Source organism: Mixophyes fleayi, chromosome 2 (assembly GCF_038048845.1).
Source record: "Mixophyes fleayi isolate aMixFle1 chromosome 2, aMixFle1.hap1, whole genome shotgun sequence".
NCBI lineage: Eukaryota > Metazoa > Chordata > Amphibia > Anura > Limnodynastidae > Mixophyes > Mixophyes fleayi.
Window position 1 is genome coordinate 159,810,995 of NC_134403.1, and position 23,682 is coordinate 159,834,676.

Genomic DNA, 23,682 nt, shown 5'->3' on the forward strand with positions numbered 1-23,682 from the left:
TAGTACATGTCTATCAATACATTTATTTTTACAAAATATTTATTGTACAGTACTAAAGTAGTTTCTGTGGTTCATTTTCTATTTGATGTTTGCTGGTAATCAATAAAATGGTTTAATAAAGAGTCCTTGATTAAGAGTTCCAGAAAAGTAAACTGGCTGCTGCTCCTAAGCAGTCTTGTTTCCATAACTTCTGTAATGAACCATTCCTAGAATACTACAGAACAAATAAACATTCTGGATAAAGTATAAATGAGACCTTTCAAAGAGTAATTTTATTTACAAAGCATTTTCTCAAATTGGTTTACAAAATAATACCCTTGATGGTTTGTCTTTTAGTCTAAGGACTTGATAGCAGAGTCTAAAACATCTCCTGTAGAAGAAGAGGAAACTCTAAGGGGCAGCAATCCCGAAGAAGGGAATCCCTTGGACAAGTACATGCAGTTGCTCCTCCAGAAAGGAGCAGAGGAGCAGTCTGACAAGGTAAACGGCCGTCATATGGAGTTAATGTTCTTTTATAATGCTGATTACCTCTGTGAATTCCTGTAGAATGGGACCGGGTAAACCCAGACATTTGGTCCTGATCATACATGACTTATAGTGAGATGGACACTTGTCAGTTTAGTTTCTCTCATGATGTTAGTCTCCTATTAATGTGCCCCAAATGAATAAACCTGTGATGTATTTATAGTTTGCACAGCAATGTTAAATTTGCTAATATAATAATGGTTTGTTTGTGTTGCACAGCAAAAGCAAATAAATGAACACAAATATATTATGGAAGTAAAACCTTTAGCCCCGTCTCTTGTGTTTATTTCAGACCCTCCCTCTCATGGTACCTGCAAATACTTTAAAAAATGCTCCAACAAGTATCCCCCAAACTTATCTGGTCAGCCAGAAAATCTAGATTCCAAATGAAAGTACTTCATAGACCTATCAATGAGGGCGGACTTGGTGTCCCTCATTTTCTCAAATATTACCAGGCCACTCATCTCACTCAATGCATCTTCTTATACTCATCCCACAATATGAGAGCTTGTGTTGATATTGAAGCCGGTATTTCCAACTTCTATTCACCCTCAACTCTTTTATGGCTCAAACCGCAACATATTATTATTATTATTATCATTTATTTGTTAGGCGCCACAAGGTTTCCGCAGCGCCACACATAGTACAAACAGTAGACTATACAGAACAATAAACAAAAGTACCAATACTTCAGAAACTCCAGGCAGGCAGATGCAATAGACACGGAGCAGAAGAACGGGTAAGGAGATAGGAGGGAAGAGGGCCCTGCTCAAGCGAGCTTACATCCTAAGGGAGGGTTAAACAGACCAGGCACAAGAGGAGCCAGTTGAGGGAATGGGAGAGAGGGGAGAATGAGTGGAGGAGATGGGGGTTAAGTGGATGGTTGGTAGGCTTTGAAAAAGAGGTGAGTTTTGAGTGCACGTTTGAAGGAGCACAGAGTAGGAGAGAGGCGGATGGAGCGAGGGAGGTCATTCCAGTGAAGGGGGGCTGCACGGGAAAAGTCCTGGATTCTGGAATGGGAAGAGGTGATCAGAGTGGAGGAGAGGTGGCGGTCATTGGCCGAGCGCAGGGAGCGGGTGGGAGTGTGAATGGAGAGGAGGTTAGAGATATAAGGGGCAGTAGAGTGGGAGAGAGCCTTGTAAGTGGTGGTGAGGAGTTTGAAAAGAATTCTGTAGGGGAAGGGGAGTAAGTGTAGGGCAAGGCAGAGAGGGGAGGCAGAGGAGGAGCGGCGTGAGAGGTAGATGAGTCTTGCGGCCGCATTGAGTATAGAGCGGAGGGGGGAGAGGGGGGAGTGGGGGAGGCCGGTGAGGAGGAGGTTGCAGTAATCCAGGCGGGAGATGATGAGTGCGTGTATGATGGTTTTGGTGGCCTCCTGAGAGAGAAAGGGACGGATGCGGGCGATGTTGCGTAGTTGGAAGCGACAGGCTTTGGCAAGAGAATGAATGTGGGGGGCAAAAGAGAGAGAGGAGTCAAGGGTGACACCCAAGCAGCGGAGTTGGGTGACAGAGGAGATGGTGGTGTTGTTAACGACAATGGAGAGGTCATGGTGGGATGGGAGGCTGGGAGGAGGAAAGACAATGAGTTCAGTTTTGGAAATGTTGATTTTGAGAAAGTGCTCCGACATCCAGGAGGAGATGGCGGAGAGGCAGTCAGATACCTGAGCGAGGAGGGTGGAGGAAAGATCAGGTGAAGAGATGTAAAGTTGAATGTCATCAGCATAAAGGTGATACTGAAGGCCAAAGGAGGAGATGAGAGCACCAAGGGAGGAAGTATAGAGCGAAAAGAGTAGAGGGCCGAGAACGGAGCCCTGTGGCACTCCTACAGCGAGAGGGTAGGGGGAGGAGGAAGAACCAGACATGGATACAGAGAAGGAGCGGTTAGCGAGGTATGAGGTGAACCAGGCGTGGACAGAACCAGAGAGGCCGAGAGAGAGAAGAGTTTGCAGCAGAAGGGGGTGATCCACGGTGTCAAAGGCTGCGGAAAGGTCAAGGAGGATGGGTAGGGAGAAATGACCCTTGGATTTGGCCGATAGGAGATCATTAGTAACCTTGGCCAGGGTAGTTTCGGTAGAGTGGAGGAGGCGGTAGCCGGATTGGAGAGGGTCAAAGAGGGAATTGTCCGAGAGGTGCCTGGTTAGGCGGCTGCAGACAATTCGCTCAAGTAATTTAGAGGCATAGGGGAGAAGAGAGATAGGGCGATAGTTGGCAAGAGATGTGGGGTCGAGATTGGGGTACTACACCAGAGGAGAGTGATAGGTTGAAAAGGTGTGGGAGAAAGAGAGCGAAGGAGGTGAGAGGGGATGGGATGGAGAGGGCAGATAGAGGGTGGAGAGGAAAGAATGAGAGAGCAAACTTCTTCACCTGTTGTAGGGCCGAAGGAGCACCAGAGTTGGGTGTTGGTGGGAGGTGAAACGAAGAGGGAGGCGGGAGAAGGGGAGGAGGAGATGTTCAGTCTGATGGCCTCAATTTTGGAAGAGAAAAAGGTGGCAAAGTCAGAAGCGGACAGGGAAGATGGGACAGAAGGGGGTGGGGGGGAGAGTAGGGAGTTGAAGGTGGCAAAGAGGCGGCGGGGATTGGAGGACTGAGAAGACATGAGGGACTAAAAGAAGGATTGTTTGGCGAGGGAGAGGGCGGAGCAGAAAGAAGAGAGGATGAATTTAAAGTGAAGGAAGTCGGCCAGGGAACGAGATCCTCCAGAGGCGTTCAGCAGTGCGAGAGCACTTTTGGAGGAAGCGGGTGAGTTTCGAGTGCCAGGGCTAGGGAATAATGCGGCGTCTGCTGACAGTAGAGGCCGGCGCGACAGCGTCCAGGGCAGTAGAGAGGGAGAGATTGTAGAGGGAGGACGCCTGGTCAGGACAGACCAGGGAGGGAAGGGGTGATAGGAGAGTTTCAAGAGAGGAGGACAAGGAGGTATGGTCAATAGCGTCAAGGTTGCGCCTGGTGTGGGTGGCTTTGGGCGAGGCAGGAGCAGGGGAGGAGGACAGAGTGAAGGAGAGGAGATGGTGGTCAGAGAGTGGGAAGTGAGAGTTGGAGAAGTCAGAGAGATCACAGAGGTGAGAGAAGACAAGGTCAAGGGAGTGACCAAGACAGTGGGTGGGGGAAGAGGTCCACTGAGTGAGGCCTAAGGAGGAGGAGAGGGCGAGAAGTTTGATGGTGGCGGGGTCAGAGCAGTTGTCAATAGGAATATTAAAGTCACCAAGTATGATGGAGGGAAGGTCAGAGGAAAGGTAGTGGGGGAGCCATGAAGCGAAGTTGTCAAGGAAAAGGGAGGCGGGGCCTGGGGGACGGTAGATGATTGAGACACGGAGGTGAATGGGGGAGAAGAGCCGGATGGAGTGTACTTCAAAGGAAGAGAAGGAGAGGGAAGGTAAAGTGGGAATGACCCGAAAAGTGCAGTTGGGGGAAAGGAGGAGACCCACTCCACCTCCTGGACGCTCATCCGGTCTGTCGGAGTGGGTGAAGGAGAGGCCCCCATAGGAGAGGGCGGCAGGTGAGGCAGTGTCAGAAGAAGTAAGCCAGGTTTCAGTGATAGCAAGAAGATTTAGAGAGTTGGAGATGAAGAGGTCATGGATGGAGGCCAGTTTGTTACGGATGGACCTGGAGTTCCAGAGGGCACATGAGAAGGGGAGGGAGGGAAGAGGGGAGATGTGGATGAGATTGTCAGGGATGATAGAGTTAGGGTGAGGGGTGGGGCAGCGAGAGATGGGGGCTGGGGGAGAGGATGGGTATAGGAAAGGAGCGGGGTGGCATGGTGAGGGACAGGGATGGAACATAGATAATCTATGTACGACTTTACCTCCCACCCTCGCATTTTACTTGGCAATTTTGCAGCACTTGCTCCTATGATCTCGCCCAATTCATGGTGCATGAATCCCTTATGGAACAATCCACAATTCCTACTGGGACTCTATTCCCAGGGTGGACTCACCATGACATTAAGGGGCATATTCAATTAAACCAGCACATCGCGGCTATGCACAGATAATGTCAACACTATACCGCAACACTGCGGATTTCTGTTCGCACCCCATAGGGTTACGAAGGGAAATCTGCGATGTTGGGGTATCGTATTGACACTTTTTAAATGTGTAGCCGTGGTGTGCCTGCTTAATTGAATATGCCCCTAAATTTCTTAATGACTTGGGAAAAAATGAGGAGGAGCCAACAGTTGCAGACCTTCAGACAATGTCCCCACCTCTTGTTTTTATCAATATCTACAAATCAGACATCCGTATAATACTGTTTTCGCTCCCACCGAGATACATAAAATTTCCTTACTGGTATCTTTTAGCACAAATAGGTCCCCGTCTAGGGGTCTCATTTCTACTTTCTATCACCTTATTTTGCAACACCAAGAGCTCCCCGAGGATCCACATGAACTCAAATGGTGGGAGTATATGGGAGAGACGTTCGACCCCGAGGACTGTGAGGCCATCAGACTTTACTTTTCTAAAACCTCCATTTGCATTATAAGCCTTCTCACTAATCCTAAGATTCACTACCGATGGTATCTTGATCCACATAAGCTCCTCTCCTCTTTGTTGGCGTGGCTACTCTTTCTCATGTTTGTTGGCACTGCCCAAAATTAGTTCCTCTATGGAGGGAAATACATCACTTCATCACTTATATTACTGATGTTATCATTCCATTTTCTTTATAATTCTTTATTATCCCACTGTGTTCCAGATATCTCTAAACATACCCACAAATTGATTACTCATATCCTTAGTGCCACGAAATGTCAGATTGCCCTATACTAGAAAAATCCGGAAACTCCTTCCACCTTCTCCATAATTAATTGGATTTGGAGAATACTAGAAAAAAAATTCATTTGATAAACTTGCCATCACACTTCTAATAACTTTGACTGTACTTGGAGCCCCTGGACTGAGTACTTCCAGTGACTTCCCTCCTCCACCTTTCCCTCCCTTGTTTTTCCTACACTGTTTCCTCCAACATACCTCCTTCTTCTGTTTTGTTGGTTGTTCTTTACGTCTTTTTATTTTGTGTATTGCTATATTGAAATTATATATTGTTACATGCAGTTTATGGAGGTGCACAATACGACCCTTTGTTCCCTTTTTGATTTCGTTGTCACCTCATATGTCCCCTCTTCTTTTTTCTGTAATTACCCCCTTTTTTGCTCATCTATAAATGTTTTGAGAAGAAATAACATGTTATTAACAGAAATAAATAATAATAATTATTAGAAATGGATAAATAACATTTTGCTGTGTTTATTAAGCACAAAAAAAGGCATCAGCATGCCGTGTCCTAGTGTCCTGAACATCTGCAAAGGTTTCCTCTGCTTTCATACATTTATCATATTGATGTCATCATGATGAGAGCCACTAAGCACCAGCCAGTTATCTTCGCAGCTGCTGCGTACAGTATGAACTGAGCTGTATGTAGCAGGGTCCTGTGCACTTACCTAAGCCATCACGTTTGAATCTTATGCACTTTATAATTTTCAGGTTACCAAGGAATCTATGGAAGAGGAGTCCATTGAAGAGAAACTATTTAATGAAAGGTAAAAGAATGAGATTAACCTCTTTTACTGCTTTGATATTCAAATGCTGATCTTCATGCACACTAAGCTACTCTCCCCCATCCTTAGTTCTCTTTGCGGGTCCAACTTAATATGTATTTACAGCTCTTACATCTGTGCTTACCCATGTTAGTCATAGGTATATGTAACAGATCATATGCTGTAGCTGTTCTCTTATGTCATGGCATGTTTCCCTAATCATCTTCCTCAATTTCTCCCATTCCTAAAAAGAGGACATCTCTCCAATGGTGGTTATCGCTGCACAATACATGTCTGGTTGTGACCTTTTATTTACTGGATGAATGTGTGTAAAGGGCAAGGCTTACTGGGTCAGAGCATGGTGCTCATTGATAGAGAAAGTGTCCTATTTTATGCTGTAAAGAACATGTATGTTTCCTTTGAAAGAGTGTCTTGATGAAAAAGTAAGAAAAGCAGCCTCACCAGCTTCGTGCTACAGGAGCCACCTCTCACCCAATCAATCCCTGGGGAAATTGGTTTCAAATAATGTTCCAGAATGACCACTTAACCTGATAATTTGGGAACATCAGGAGTCTAATTTGCAATGCCTAATTATACTCTAATTCAGGAAATTCTAGTGGAAAAGGGAACTCTAGGAGAAAAGTATGTGGAGAGCAAAGCAGAAGAGAAGAGGCAGCGGCTATGAGTGGCACTATATAGATGATGATAGCCAGCTGCTGGTTGGAGTAGAGCTAGCACTTGCCCATCTCTGCTCTCTTTCAAACTACTTCCCAAATACATAATTTCCTCTTCTCCTTTTCAAATCAGGTCTCTCAAAAACACTTTACTAAATGCTCTGAAAGAAGTGTTGTAGTACAAATTTATTTTATAAATGAACAAATACCCCCTCATTAAAATACTTTCACCCTCTTTCCTCAAAGCACGTTAGAAATAAACTTCTTTTCCTAATTTATAGTATCCCTCTAGTCTACACCATACACTTCCCCACCACCAACAGAAGGACGTTTTTACAAGCCTTGAAAGGGAGAGTATTTAAGAAGCAGATAAACAGGAAGAGATTTGAGTGGGAAAGTTTTAGCGTTTGCGGTTTGGCTACCTCTGAAGCAGTATTCAATCAGAACCACACTCTGCTTTAGGAGAACATCATTTACCACTACAAAAATCCATGTTGAATCCATATAAAATTTACTGTCTATACAGATCACTCACTCCTGCTTTCTGCACTGTATGTTTAAATGTAATTGTGAGACTAATCTTGCAGGGTTCTGACTATTAAGATCATTTCTCTATCTTCAGTATCACAGCTCACTCTCCCGGAGAAGCAGATGAGGATTTCTGGTAAACAGTCGTTTCCTCTTTCCAAGATAAATCCAAGTCCTTTGAATTTCGAAACTAATCATTTGTATGACCAGCACAGCATGTTTTTTTTACTTGATGTGGAAATTTTGTCAAAGGCCAAGTCTTATAGCTGAAATTGTTGCATATATTTTTCTGTCTCTTTTAACCCCTCTGTCTACAAATTACTCATTAGAAAGGAAGTGGGAAGAAATAGTTTCCTATCCTTTTTAAGTAGAAACATTTGTTCTAGATACATTTTCATGTGTTTTCAGGAATGTTCTGAATATTTATTTCCAGAATTTTTTAAAATTACAAAGCTGACCTGTTTTAGCCAAATCTATATAAATTGTTTGACATAGCAGAAGCAATGTTATATCACAATAAGTAAAATAATTTTAGTTTTTAAATATTTTACCAAAAGTAAGAAGTGCCAATGGCGCTTATCTGTTTTCTGTGTGTACTCATCCAATTATCCCAGATTTTTTACTCGCTTGGCAAAAAGTAGTGGGACGTAAGCATGTTATTAAGGGTACAACAAATGTCCACTTACCCTGTGGTTTAGATATTCATTGTGACATTCCAAAAACGCGTACCTGAGACGCATACATAAGTGTTGTAGATGGTAAACATAAGATCACCAAAAACATCTGGAATAATAAAATGCTAGTATATAAAAATGCTCCATACTGTACTTGTATGTTACATTTAGATGTGCATTTACAGCTTTATTTAAAAGAGTTTATATTAATGTATGGTGTAATACATTTTTTTATGCATACTATTTATATGGACAAGAATGTCTGTGTATATAATTTTTTCTACAATTAGTCTTATGCCATTTAATATTGTGTTGGGATGCTGGTCCATTCTGCATTGTTCTCATAGCTTTGTAATGTTGGTCAGGTTGATGATGGTTAGAAAGAGCAGGTTGAAGTTTAGATCTTTATTGCTGAGGCTTGTTCTGGTTCTTTCGAGGCTGGTCACATTCCAACATCAAGGTTAATATTTTTTTGTATACTACTCACCCAAATCATACAATGGGTTTTTTTGTCCAGAAGACTTTGTCAGATGTTGTATAAAAACCAATTGCATTTTTGGAAAATACAAAGAAAAATCGACCTAAACGGGCCGAAAATGTGTTTTTCTATTAAAATTGCAAGTGAACTAGTGTGTTTTCATTCCTTGTTAGATTCCAGGAAACACTTTGTAATTACGGGTTTGGTATTAATTTTACTTTCCAAAACTGAATAAAACCAGCACTTGAAAATAAGGCAAATCTAAGGCCTTTTAGAGCCTCCTCCAACCCTGGTCTCCATTTCCTGTAGAACAGGATGCACGCTGAACCCTTCACAACAAGTTTCCACCAGCCCGTGCCTAAATTTCCGTAGGACAGCGTACAGAGCCGCGTAATGTGCACCAACATTACACACAGGAATAAGTTATTGAAGAAATCTGAGATTCTTACATGGGTGCTTATCTAAATTATTATTTTTTTTTTTAAAAGTTACTGTAAAAAGAAAATGAATGGCCCATTTACACACTGTCACATACAGGAAATAGTTTGTAATGTACCCGACTAAAATTACTAAACTAGTTACTTTAGGACTATTTTTTTTTTTTTAAAAACTCAGCGGTTGCAGTCTCTAGTAAGTTTATTTGTACAATATAATTTTGCATTTGTTTTGTTTTTTGTGCCATGCCCCAAAATTGCCAGCAAAATAATACATTTCCAGTTATGTTTTATCTGAAAATCAGGTAACGATCATTCTGCTTCCTCCCCACCCAGAATGTTCTGGCCTCTCTCTGCGTGACCACGACGTAGGGGGCTAGTGGGCTAGACATTTTGAAAAGGTTTTATTTTTACTAAAATTGTGTTACATTTAGTGAACTCTCTGAGAATCCCCATTGCCTTCTCACTATCCATCCTCCTTCATACATTACATATCATACATCATATACATCTGACTTTTTTGTAATATTACAATACGGTCATAATAAATTTGTACCTTTTTTAAAAAAAATTCTATTTAATTTAAATGTGTGAAATGATTTTTAATTTCACCCTTCCCAGAGACTCCCATAGTTCCACAAGTACCATCATGCCCTGGCAGCCATGGTATGACAAGCACCAGTGTACCCAAGGAGTTTGTCTGCCAGGGCTTGCTAACACCAGTAGTGCCACATGAAACAATTCTGAAATACTTAATTTAATCAATTACCCCAACACCCAGGAGCAGATGTATTGGGAGGAGCCTCAGCACAGTGGGTTTCCCTATTGTATAGTGTCACCAGCCCAATCTGTCTGTTATAGCCTGGTATGATTGTGGCTTTTTCAGGAGGATACCATGCTATGTCTCCCCAAATTTGCCACAGCCAGCCCAGGTACTGGTAATTTTATTTTTATTTTTTTATTTTTTTTTTTCAGCCAGTTTGGAATTATTTATATTTTAATACTGGTAAGGTCCGTGTTGGTGATTAACAGTGTTGACCACCTGCAACAGATATGCCTCCAGCCAGGCGTATCTGCAAGTACTTACTGATCTAAATGTGCCGCAATTACGTGAACTTACACTTAGTGTACTTAACCTACACTTGCACGCCCCATCCCATTGCTCTAAGCGCAAGGAGTCACAAATGGAAGATGCATCCGCATCTACCTCCGATGTATGCATACATTTTTCTGAGTGTGTGTGTAGTACACAAATGCATGTTTTTATACCAAAAAAATGAACATGTGGACTATGTGTAATGGTAACAGCTCACTGCAGAGCCACCAGGGGGATGGCACTTAATATGTATTTTGCTTAAACAGTTTTAAAAAGCAGCTAAAATTAGGGCTAAAATAATACCAATTTAAACTTAAAAAAATAAATAAAAAAATACCCAAAGCAAGGGGTATCCGTTACATTTACCATAGCCCCACCTAGACAACTGGCAATTTCAGAAGCCACTGGGTTCAGACTAGAAAAAATTACACTATCATATGTCCTCTACTTGTTTCACATTATTGCTGATGGCTTCCCCAGGAGATCATTCATTATATTTTGCATTTACTTTTTTGGGGGCGTTGATGCTGGCTTGTCTGTTGAGAATACTTGTACAGGAAGAATGGGACTTATTCGTGAAATTATTGAATATGTTCACTATTTCTGGGTAATTTTTATCAGTTGGTGCCAGCATAGTATACATTCACTAAAGGTGACCTTGTGTGTAACCAACTGCATTCAGAGAATGATACAAACAAAATAGATTTGATGTTAATCTTGGCATGCCTGAAAATTGTTTCTTGCATAACAGCCATCTGCCTGTGTCTCTCTATTGCCACATGATTTTAAAACCATCTGATAGCCATCAAGCATGCCTGAAAATATGGTTATCTGCCATCTTCCAACCTTACTAACGGACCCCTATGTGCTCTGACTCAGAAGCAACATGGCCAAACCTGTGGGCAAAGTGGAAAGTGAGATTGTTGGTCATTACTTGAGCAGAGTATCAAGTTCAGCCTAGCTTTAAAGAATTCTACCCAAAAACTTAACAAAAAACAACTAGATTTACTTACCTTCAGTCACTACAATATAGAAGGCGCTCCAACAATCCAGCAATGTGATCCTGCCCTCTGCTATCACTTTTACAGATTTTAAAGCCCCCTCCTTTGTGAACCTTATTCACGCTCATAAGAAGGGGCATCAACAACCCCGTGTTAGTTTAAAAAAAAAGACAGAGAGGATGGCAGTCTTGGACCATTGGAGCCGAGGATGGCAGTCTTGGAGCCGAGGATGGCAGTCTTGGAGCCGAGGATGGCAGTCTTGGAGCCGAGGATGGCAGTCTTGGACCATTGGAGCCTTCAGACTGCTGGTTCTGAGTAATCTGGTATCTTTATAATTTAATTGTAGGTGAAGTTTATTAAGGGTGAAGTTTTCCGCAGACACAAAAAGTCTGTTTTCTTGAAATACACTCCCCCCCACAAACAGCTTTATTGCAATTATATATGTGCATTGGTCGGCTTGCCACCTAGCTCCAACTGGTGGGTAGAAAGCAAGCCTCCCAAAATACATATAAAGCAGGAAGAGATGGTGAAAATAAATGTTGGGGCATTTTGTGCTCAGTCATGATCATGTCCACACGCCAAGTGCCTCCGCCATTTGATTTTTCGGTCAGCGACACAATGGAGGTGTTGATTTATGAGTTATTGTCAGTGGTAAGATGCACAATGGACCCCACTGACTGGACATTCAAAGTCCAATATAAGATTTCACATGCAGCAGTATCATTATGTTTGACAAGGCTGAGCTCTTCTCAAAACATCACTTCATTATACACCAGACCTATTGGTCTCTGCAACTATCAAGAGCAGGCCATGCAGACCTGGTCCTTACATCTGTGGATTTTCTTATTTTGGTAAATCCAGATTTAATCAGGTCTCGGTTTATTGATGGGGTAAAAGCCTGCCATAAAGCTTGCAGGTCATTTTCCAACCTCGAGATGGTCCAGTCACGAAGCCCTTTCAACAATGGGTTTGACCAGGGATGACAAAAGGCTCTGGAAGGTCACAAATAGGTGTTTTTCTTGTTTGTTTTTTTACAGACACCCGTGATGTTATGAGAAGGGCTGTGTCAAGTGCATGGACTTCCTTCAGAGAAGTGAAGACCAATGGTAAATGTATCACTTTCTTCTTTGTTCCCTTACACTCAGGAACACGCTACTTGTGTGGTAGACGATTACCCCCAGACAAGTGGTTGCTACGAGTCATTCAGTCAGCATTACACTTTCTATTGAAATGTTTCATTAACAGATTTTTCCATGTTCAAGTACCTGCAATAGTCTACTGGATGAGAGCCAATTGTTAGCTCTGGACTAAGGAGAAATTGAACTGGAGAACCACACTCCCAGGTTTAGATCAGTCATATTAGAAGCAGGATCTTTCTTTTTGACCAGTCATCAACATCAAGTCCTTGAATCACGAAAGCAAAAAGGGTTTTGAATGGAAGGGTTGCCAGATATCCATTGCTTACTAACCCTGAGGTGTTACTGCATAGACAGATTTAAAAGACTATTTCCATGTTATATCCATTCACCCAAACCACAGACAGCTCCTTGGGTTTATTGAAAAATCGTCTTTCAGCCATTTATCCTATTAACTATTCAGCCCTTATCCTAGGCCTAACAATTGGTTAGATACGCTTTGCTACAGTTTATTTGACAAGTATCATGTTGCTCTATTTCTAGATGTCTTGTGAGTGGGGGTGTATGCAGTGTTGTCTATGCCCGACCCCCAAACACAATATCATCAGATGGGGTGAATACTAACCAATAACTTTTGCGTATGTCTGCATACAATTGTAGCCAATGTGCACATAATATACTGTGTAGTAAGACAAAAACAAAATGCATACTGAAAATGATCTAGTTCTTGGGAAAATGTAAATCTTACCTATAAATTAGGTATTTTTTTTGCTATGATTTTAAACATTCAGATGTAGTAAAAACAGATCTTAAATCACCACAAAAGCACTAGGTTTATCTACAAATATTTATTATAACACTTGGATATAACTACAGGAAGCCCTTGGCACCGATAGAAAATATTGATTCACTGTTAGGTTACAAAATTTATACATAGCAAAATGTAATACTTTTTTTTTTTTTTTACATAAAAATATTACACTAAATAGAGATCAAAAAGAAAACTTCAATCAACTACACAAAATAGAAAACAATTGCCTTCATTATCCATACATTAGGACACTGGGCTAAAACAATCAACTGCATCGCAGAAGAAAAAAAAACTACAAATTTCATGCACTGGCATTAACAAAAAGCTAAGCTATTATGTTACATTTTCTCTAAGTAGAATTAGGTCTCATACACATGGGCACTAATTTCATGCATTTAACGAGTGTTCCTAAAGACAATCCTATCTGTAAATGCCCCTGTAAACACACCACCTGACCTGCATTGTTCAGTGGCATAAACACTATGTAATACGGGAATGCTTATTAGGCGCATAGTACACTATACTGCAGGGAAGCTTTAAGATGGTTCATGAATGTGCTTGCTTGAAACACTCTGTTAACAGCGAGGATGAAATAAATGGTTTTGTCCATGCTTAATCTAGTGGTCATTTGTTTGCATTTTTTTTTTACACCCATGTGTACGAGCCCTTAACAACTTAATTTTTAAAGTGTACAAAAAATAATATTGTCAATTCAGGATTGTAGACAAACAATATCTGAACACTGTCTGTTCACATTTCAACAATTAGAAATATCTGTAGATCATCGAGTAGACTGGCAATCTATACATACCTACCGGCTACAGTTCACATTTGTTTTTGTTTTTTTTTCATATTTAGGAAGTGCAACTGACATAACGAAAATCACAATTAACCATGGAAATATAAAAGTGACCTACAGCAACAACGTACTACTATACGTCCAATGCACCACTGTGTTTGCCATCATTACCCAAGACTAAACACTATTAATACGTCTTACTTTAGCCCGTCACCTACAAACAATGTGGGCTGACCCAAAATTCAATCAATCTAATTAATTCCCCTCAAAGGAGTGACATCACTGAGGTGTTAGGCAGGTTGTAGTGATGTCCAATGTTCCTAGTGAATACAGCGCACTCTCACCAATACTGGGTCAGTCCACACAATAGCTGCTTCCACTGTATTTTTTAAACTGGTATGGAAGGAAAAAAAAATGGATGTCCCCTGATGCAGAGTAGATGTTTCTGTTGTCTTATGTACAAACATTACTGTTCACCAACATATTGACCCACTTGCTTTCTTGATGCTCTGACATTGCTGAGAATATCCGTTACATTCAAAAATGTGTCTTCATTTCAAAATGCCTCCACTCTATAATGGTTTGGCTTTACATGTACCTAGACATACTGAAATAAACATGCTCCTTGTATGAAAATAACCAAATATGTAATCAAAGTCTCAACCTCTGTTGTCCCCATTTTGGAACGGAGAAAATAAAAAAGAAAATGATGACCAATACCTTATAAAACGCTTCCATTTAAAATGCCTGAGATCAATAATGTGTGGGGGAAAAATAGAGACACCATTGTTATGCACTGGAGCTTGTTTAAACTGTACAAAATCACATCCAGTAGCACATTTTTTTTTTTTATTATTATTAAATCATATACTTGCATTAATTGATTAGTCATAAATGCTCCTGCTTTTCATGCTGTTATGGTTATTTTATGTGTAAGAATTGAGCTGTTCTTTTGACCGTGACTGGATATCTTGAAGTTCTTGCTCTTCTTTAGCTTTAATGTCTTGGTAGGCCTGCGTTTTGCTTGCATCCTTTAAGTAGGCCCAATTAGAAGCCAGAATCATGAGGAAGTGAATCTGCAAAAGAAGGGTGAGCACGGTGGCTAGTAAACGTGTCAAAGAGGCAAAGCAAGAAGCTTGTTAGAGTACTAAAAGTAGTAGTAATTTAATAAAAGTAAATACAAATGTTAATCTTTTGTAACTCTTTAGTGAAAATTAGTAACCTTATATCCAGCCATGCACTTTGTATACTATGGTGGACAAAGGTGAGAAAAGCAACTAAATAAGTTAGTAAGCCAGAAATAAAATGAATTTATAGTAAAAATATTTGCAAATTGGTTAAAGCAACAAACACCTCCCAATAAAAAAAATGAAACCAAAACATACTTTATTTAGTTATATATATATCAAACAAATATTCTATAATAGATACATGTACATAAGTGCAAAAAAACATATCAGGACATACTAAAATAGAAAATACGTATGGTCCATTAAGTAGAATTGTTCTTCATATATTAAATGACCTGTGGAGGTAAATGGTTTATAAACAGAAGCATGCAGTCCACAAATTAGTGTTTATTGCCACTTTATTCAACTACAAAAATATGTTATAAAAATGAATCCATTGCTAGTGCTCATATTCTTCTTTCAAAACTTCCATGTCAAAGAACCTGGTATCCAGTGATAATTTGGTCACACAATAATTCCATCTCTGCACTATTTCCTGTCACACATTACATCACTTCCTTTCTTTCCCACTTCCCTGGCCAGAGTCGCCTCCATTAAGTGCAAATCAAATTATTGGACTTCAATCTAGTGGTCAAAGGCCTACTTGCCTCAATGTTCTTTGTCGAGATCTGGCTAACAAATAGTCTGTTGCTAACATTTACTTAAATTGTACAAATGCATGTTCCGGTGAAAAATCAAAAAAAATATTTTGGGCAGGTTTGGGTAAGTTAAGTCTCTGTTATTGATTAGTAAGAGCTCATACAAAAGATATTTTTTATATATATATATATATATTTTCTGCATATGTTGCTGTGTTTTGCAGTAATCATACTCCATCGTTTACCAGTATAATTGTACCACAGTTAGGGGATGTTGGATAGACAGAAAGGCACATTCTAGATATCATTAAGGAGATGCCAAAATGAATGTGCTTTGTTGTTTAAGTGACATATTTTAGCCAGATCTCATCCACTTTTGTGTTTACATACAATCATTTTTTTATTACTCCTCCACAAGGCTATTAAGTGACACTTGCTATTTACAAAAAAAAACATAATGGTCATAGAAAATTTGAAATGCTAGACTTAGTCCAGGGTGTCAGTGGTAGTTTAAGCTACAACAATGCAGTCTCTCTAATGCTGTGACTAAAACAGATTAGAATTTAGTGCAGCAATCCTCCCGACTCTTAAACTTCAAAACGGCATAGTTATATGTGGTTGCCATCATGTAGATCAGCTGGTGGAAAAGAACAAAATAAAAAGGAGTGTAAGATATGGCACACTAATGCCTCGGACATCACTCGGCTACAGATTCATGCTTTTGAATCAGGGAAGATTTAGGTTGTCTATCAAAGATTTAGTTCTCAATGGGCAGGAATAGAAAGGATTAAAGAGACACAGTATTTGGGTCTTTGTCAGTATTTGTCATAGACATGTGTATATGTGACATGGACACAGTCAATCTAATTTATTCCCCTCAAAGGAGTGGGTTCTCTGTTTGTTAGTTTGCAATATTTTTGTTTATTATAAAATAAGAAAAAAATATTTTAAGCCCATAGCAAAAAGATAAGCACACTAAACAAGACAATATTGTACATTCATGATCTAATCGTAATTTATTGTATGTAGTACACTTAAAAAAATAGAACACCTCCTATTTCATTTTCAGTTACATTCCCTTATATAATACCTTGCAGCATAAAACTTAGCATTCAGCTGCATTATTTTAGTATATTAATAAACACCCATGGATCGGGCTGGGGACGAGTCATCTGTGCTGAATATTCCGACACCGATGACTCCTCCAATAAAAATGCGACTCTGTAAAAAAACGATGTTAAGAGAAGCAGACTTACCTGCATATCGACGTTGGAGATGTCCGATCGACTTGTATCCCTTTTCACTTAAAGCGGTAATGTCAAACCCTGCAGGTTAAGTGTTTAAACACCTAACCAAACATTGCCGCTTTAAATTAAAAGGGATACAAGTCACGCTGACGTTAAAGTCTCCTGCCGGACACCTCAGTAGTTGCAGACACTTGCGGTCAGTATCCTGCGGCGATCGGACATCTCAATCGTCGATATGCAGATAAGTCTGCTTCTCTTAACATTGTTTTTTTACAGAGTTGCATTTTTATTGGAGGAGTCCTCGGTGTCGATATGGTGGTAATCGTAACGATTACCACCGCATGGAAATGATGTCTGTCCATTTTATATACTACAACAAAATAGGCACTGCTCCGCTAGAAATGCAGACTATACAAGTTCTGGCTTTCTTTCCAGATACATTTGTGATAAGTATGATAACCGTCTCACTGTGTCGAAATGAATTGTAAATTAGAGAAAACACAATTTAACACAAATCCTATCACATTTAAAAAAATCCAATGAATATATGTGTGCCTTGATCCTATTTAGGAAAAATTAGTGTATGAAATCTCTAGAATAATATAACAAGGGCCACAGACAAAAGCCATCCCTCTAATTTTTACAAGGGCCTACGTCTTTGGTATATGGTTTGCTTACACGTGGGCAGCTTGTATGGCTATTATATCGTCATCCATATTACATGTGCCGTCTTGGTATGAACAGACCATAACTAGACTATTTGGGGGTGATATTTCTCAAAGATGGAAGATTGTGCACTTGAATTTAACTCTTGAAGGGCAAGCATTAATTTATATAGGACAGTAGAAACAATATACTGAAATTATTATGAGCCTTGAACATGTACTGTAAAGGTTGTGTCCCATTGGTGCTTTCCACCTTCATGCTTATTTGCTCCAAAATGAAATTATTCATTTTATTAGTCAAACGGTGAGGATGTCACACAGGCATTTAAATCAAGTGTCCAAAGAGCTCAATAAAAACGCTCTCCAATTAAAATACATACATTATATTTGAACATAGGCCGCCACACAGAACATTTAAGCAGGCATTATAAGCTGAGAGATCTAAAAGCTCTGGTTCTGGTACCGCCAGTGTGATGCCACCTTTAATCCAGTCTAATGACTTTAAATTCTAGAATCACAATAAATGCATAATGTACTCAAGACTAACTTATACTCACCAGGGCAATAACAGTAGCTCCTGCCCCAGCACAGGCCACAATAAAGAGATGGTAGGACATGTAGAACTGGGAAGAGAAATCAAAGTAGTAACTGAGGGGAAGCATTTATTTATATATCTATATCTATAGATAGATATATATATATATATCTATATATGAAAATATGTATAAAAATATACATATATATAAAAATATACATATTCGACAGACATATCTCTTATAACCAGATGAGGATGCAAGAATGCAAGTTAAATACACCCGATAATCTATTAGCATATTTAGTAACGAGACAAATCTTTGCCTGGCACGACCTGATTATTTGCCTGCCCGTGTAACACCTGAGCTAGACAAAACCTGCATCTACAGGCGCGCTCAATGCTCTTACATGTGGAAGACAGGAATGAGCGCCACGTCCTTGATGTAACATCACAAAAGAAATGAGTGTAATACATGTGTTAATAGTGTGCTTATCACCTGTACAATAAATAAGCAATGCACAGGAATGTCATACGTTATATAATGGCGAGTAGTGACATCACTTCAGTCTTCAATATTACAACTTTTTTTTTTTTTTTTTTAAATGGTTGTTTTAAATAAATGAATAAATACAAAGTGATGTGTGACAAAATAAGCTTTGGCTTTTGTAGCATATCTGAAGTCCACACAAGCAAACTTTGAGGAATGACAGTTGAACAGGTTTGCTCTATGCAAAAGAAAATCATTTTTTTCTGGGAGCTATCACGTTGTGCTCTGATGTCACAGTGGAACTGATGAATCTTCGTACCCACTGAAACCAGCTATACTATATGTCAAATACCTCCCAACATTCCATTTTAAATCAGGGTAATGTAGGCATGATTGCAATACCCCCAAACAGCCATGAGCGGGACATACCCAGCAGTCAGGACAAACATCCTAGTTGTTGATCAGGGCTGTCTGGCCTATATCAGGACATTTGGGATGTATGGAAATATTGCACCCCCTCTACTGTGAAATATGTTATTAGAAGTAACAGGTGAAATCTAACATTTTTATTTTTAATACCTTAAGTACTTAATCACCATTAACATTTTTTATGAAAGGAAAACTGGCATACATATATGTTTGGAGAGAAAATTCTGTCCTGTGTGTTTTCTGAAAGGATTCTGTGAAAGGTTACTGGGCCACGGATGATTATTATACTTGTTAGGGATCAACCCTGCGCCTCTAACTGCAAAAACAAAGATGAAGCAGAGAAGTTGTAGGTATTGTTGAAAGTGTATGAACAACTGTGAATATGTATATGTTTGCTGCCCCAAAACAATAATGTAGGCAAAACACCTTTGTGTAATTCAACATGAAGTATTATACTTTGTTTTCAGTGAATTCCAGTGTAAATACCTCATTGGTACTGCATATGTTTTCCAAAGCTGATCCACAAGCTTTTCCAGGCAAGGCACTCCATGGAATAATACCTGTACAGAAAGATACACAATCATTCAATCCTCTGCAAACAGATCAGCATACAGTCTTCTCTATTTCTCCACCCACTGGCCATCTGTGTTCCTTCACATACACCCACATAAAATAGAATTGTGCCAATTTGTAGAGACACTGAATATTTTCTACAATGCAGCTAATATGGTAAACTATCTATAGTTTTTACCTTGACAAAATCTAAACAAACATTATACACCTACTGTACCCAACCGGTTGGCTGTGTGTTGCAGGAAATTAGGTTTTGTCTCTAGGCCATGGATGAAGACCCTTCTACTGACATTCCACAAGTTACTGGTCATTTTCAAAGAGTGGGCTCTGTTCTGAGACATTGCTACATGCCTATATTTAGTAGACCATTATATGCTTTTTAAAATGACTCTTGCTCAGGCCTTAAGAAGCATAAGACTTTTATGGGTAAACCAGTAAATATATGAGTGAGAGAAAGAATGGGAGTTTATGTACCATACTGCCGGATGTCTACACAGATCTGATCCGCTGTAGTAGTCAGGTTTACAGGCAATCCTTTGAGAACTTCACAAGATGACCACATGTTGTAAAACATGAAGACAGGAACTGCAGAGAAGCCAAATACTCCTAGCCAGGCCACCCCCAGGATGTAGGTAAGAAACACAAACTAACAAGAAGAAAGAGCAATAAAACATAAGTACACGACAACTGTAAGAATACATTTCTGTTTAGAGCACATCCAAAATAGACAACTATTATAGGAGACAGATTATTCATCTAAATATTCAAACCCAAACATTCCAACCACAAATTCTATAGAACATCTTCATTTCCACAGGTGTTTTCATTTTAATAATGAGACCACACACATTGTTGGTTTCAACAGCAAATAATTATATTTTCACGTTGAATTTTATGCTGGTTTGGTTCTATCATACTTTGGTTATACTTGTTTACAAAAACTTCTGAACAGTTTTTTTTAGTAAAATAAAAAAAAAATACAATTTATCAAAAAATAAGACCCCGTTGTCATTTTACCTATATGGTTGTCTGTTAAGTTGACCTTTTTTTTTAAATGTATAATTGGCAGTCAGAATAGACTATAATGTGCTCACTACCACAAATAAGTCTGTCTCTTCTGACTAACTTTTCAAAGGTCAATTCAATCATTCATTCTCATTATGACGCAGTGCTGTCCCAGCATTCCAAGCTCTCACCATTCCGCTGATGCATCGTCCACATGCCGTAGTTTTAAATTCGCTGTGCAATTCTTTCACTGCGCTGGTAGTATAGAAACCCTCTGCCAACAGAATGATTCCATACAGGAAGAAGAAAGATGCAATTCCATAGATGACATACTGCATTAACTGGATTCTGCAATAGAATGGCAAGCAAGTTTCACTACATTCATAAAGTTTAATAGTCTAGGTCTTTCAGTGAACAAATTCTACCCATAAAAATATAAGTTTTTCCTAAAAGACAATTACACTGACAACGTATTAGGCATTATGAAGATATCCTTTGCACTATGAATGTTACAGGATGAGGAACATTATGGAGTACACCGTTACTATATACTATAATAATTTCCAAATAATACGGTTACAACGTACATTATTTTTGTTAGGTCTTCCAGTCACTGAGAGTTGACATACTTTGTGAAACTGGGAAGTGGGAGGGGGCATACACATCATCTACCACTCCAGCAGGGAGCCATCTGAAAATCCTGCTATACATTTGTCATTTCCACCTTCCCCAATACAAAATATTCTTGCTCAGGAGTCTCCCTGAACACATGGGGAATTCTAAGGAGCCATGAATCGGCTCTCTAGCCACCGGTGACCTGCGGCATTCCTGGCCTTTTCTTGCATCCCTGCCTGCGACGGTCACCCGCAACAGACCCTCTGCACCTTGAAGCTTCACTTGGGGATATAGGGATTTCCATCTCTGTAGGAGGGCTCTTTGGCTTGCTAATTACATTTTCCAGGCTTTGCAGCAGTATAGGATACAATGGAGACCCAAGTTTGTAATAAATGGCATATATATGTACATATTATATTGTAAACAGGCACTTTATGTAGCCTGTTGGAATCCAAGAAAACACTTTTACATTTCCGTTTAATCATACACTATATTGTTGTCTAATACATAACATAATTGGCATTTCATTATTTTGTAGCAAATGGGGCGAGGAATTAAATGCAAGGTTTGAGTTACATGTAATGTAATTATTGTAATAAAAGTGGTGTAATTGGCATCTTAGCTCTGTGGGGTCCATACTTACACTTCAGTCAGAAGGGCATGGTCACTAGCATTCGATGAGAAGTGCTGTTCAAGGATGGTTACTGTTCCAGTGAGGGCCACATGACCGCAGCCACAGAAGAGGGCCACTCCAGAAAAGCACAGGATGGTGGCCACCAGTGAAGCGTATGGAACTCCTCCCAAGCACTTAATGCAGCACTCAAAGCAACCTGCAGACAGAAAGAGGACACGCCCTGGTGAGTGGAAATGCTGACTACATCACACAAGTGCATACAGCAGCCATTGTCTCAAGCTGTGCTGCAGCTGCAAGCAATCTTCCTCTGTTAACAAGAATCTAGGTCATTTCTACACAGAAACAAAGGATGCAATGTTGGGAACAGAGGGGGAAAAAAACCCCACCAAATCTCTATAAAACCTTGAGAAACTCTACATCTAGACAGCACTGTGTATATGGGGCAGATATGCCTAAAACATAGACGTCCAAGCAGGCCATGAACAATGTTTAAATTGCCTTTTTGTGTTTATATAAAAGTACTTCAAGGCGCTTGCAATTCCCACCTCATAAATCTAGCAAATGAGTATGCGGAGGTTTCAGCAGGTTTAATCAGCACAAAATACCTCATTATACATGAGGCGCTGGCAGACAAAGCAAATCCTAGTGGCAGAATACTGTGCGCAGCTTGACATTAATACTGCCTGGTGGGCTCAGGGGGTGACCCTCCATCACTTTGTAGTCTTCTGGGATAATCACACTGTAAAGCAGACACTCCCAAACACACAACTCTCTCCCACTACAACTCTTCTGTAAATTAGAGAAGGACGTCTCCAGCACAGCACAGTTTATATTTTGTAGGAAACTACACACACAGTATACATCAGACTCTATAAGAGAAATGTGCAACCCTTTAAACTAGCATTCATACTTTCATAATCCCTAACAAATGACCATATTGCTTCAATGCAACATGTATGCATATAGAGGCTCCCATAAATCCCACATCAGGGTAAGGAGAGGGATATGTCAGGGCATAACCACAGACCATAACATGCTACACAGTGGACACACTGCCCAATGGTGCAAGCAGATACTAGCTTGAAAGAGAAACAACGAAATTGCATTAAAGAATATTGGTCCTATTAATACTGTAACAATACCCCTTTAAAATGTGTAGTTTAAAGGGGTTTCACTAGAGTCATCTACTGCTTTTCAGTGTGTCCCCGGTTTTGAATCGGGTTGCAATAGAACAACCTCTAGGACAGGGGTAAAGGAGACAGAACTAGTTTTATGATGTGAGTAGGTAAATGGAGAACGGAAAGACACAGAGTAACATACTGGACGAGCAGACAAGTAATGTGGAAATACGGATACCAAATGCACCTCTCTAGAATATAAGTTTGTAAGTCAAACTGCTATATAAGTGTATACATATTCTTACTCTGGTCTAAAGCTCTATAATATATACGTTTTTCTATAATTAATAACATTTCAATATATCAATTGACCAATACAGTCTGTTGCAGAGATACCTATAGGAGGAGTCATGCTGTGTAATACATCATCATCCCACACGTTGGTCTCTACTGTCCTTGTGATCCCTACAGATCAGTTTATGTCACCTGGAAGCTCCCAAACACACTATGTTGAGATAGAGGCACACAGCAATTTGCATATCTACCAGATTCTATAAGGGGACAGTAGAGACCAGAGGGGTGGAAAACAGCAAGTTCTTGGGAAACAATGTAAATGCCACCCCCTCTACATAACCCCAGAGATGTAGCTTATTCAATAGAGAGAGAGGAAGCTGCAATAACAGAACTTCAGATTACCCAAGTATCACCTCCGTGGGTTCCTGTTAAAGCTATTATTAGAGCTGGATATGTTAGTACTGTTAAAGGAGATGGTAGAGCTCAACATGCATCAATCTCATTTTTAAAGTGTGTTTTATTTTATTCAATAGATGCATAATAAGAAAAACTACACATCCTACTGTGATA

At 39.8% G+C, this 23,682-nt stretch overlaps 2 protein-coding genes across 11 annotated transcripts in view; one reads left to right on the forward strand and one right to left on the reverse strand.

The window, feature by feature from the left end:
* Window positions 1-8,553, forward strand: part of OFD1 (OFD1 centriole and centriolar satellite protein) — a 69,810-nt gene extending 61,257 nt beyond the window's left edge. For all 5 annotated transcript variants that reach the window (XM_075194828.1, XM_075194824.1, XM_075194826.1 and 2 more), the window contains 3 exons: window positions 337-480; window positions 5,999-6,054; window positions 7,348-8,553. In XM_075194828.1, the coding sequence (XP_075050929.1) occupies window positions 337-480; window positions 5,999-6,054; window positions 7,348-7,393 (246 nt within the window). In that variant the 3' untranslated portion in view covers window positions 7,394-8,553. The remainder of the gene's footprint in view (window positions 1-336; window positions 481-5,998; window positions 6,055-7,347) is intronic.
* Window positions 8,554-12,905: 4,352 nt separating this feature from the next.
* The window catches only part of GPM6B (glycoprotein M6B), an 89,393-nt gene continuing 78,616 nt past the window's right edge, over window positions 12,906-23,682 (reverse strand). For 4 of the 6 annotated variants that reach the window (XM_075194837.1, XM_075194841.1, XM_075194836.1 and 1 more), the window contains 6 exons: window positions 21,710-21,896; window positions 20,643-20,799; window positions 19,921-20,092; window positions 19,360-19,433; window positions 17,980-18,045; window positions 12,906-14,758 (listed from right to left, as the gene is read on the reverse strand). In XM_075194837.1, coding sequence (XP_075050938.1) covers window positions 14,609-14,758; window positions 17,980-18,045; window positions 19,360-19,433; window positions 19,921-20,092; window positions 20,643-20,799; window positions 21,710-21,896 — 806 coding nt within the window. In that variant the 3' untranslated portion in view covers window positions 12,906-14,608. Of the gene's footprint in view, window positions 14,759-15,244; window positions 16,148-17,979; window positions 18,046-19,359; window positions 19,434-19,920; window positions 20,093-20,642; window positions 20,800-21,709; window positions 21,897-23,682 lie in introns of those variants that run through there. The other 2 variants (XM_075194838.1, XM_075194842.1) reach the window with 1 other exon arrangement.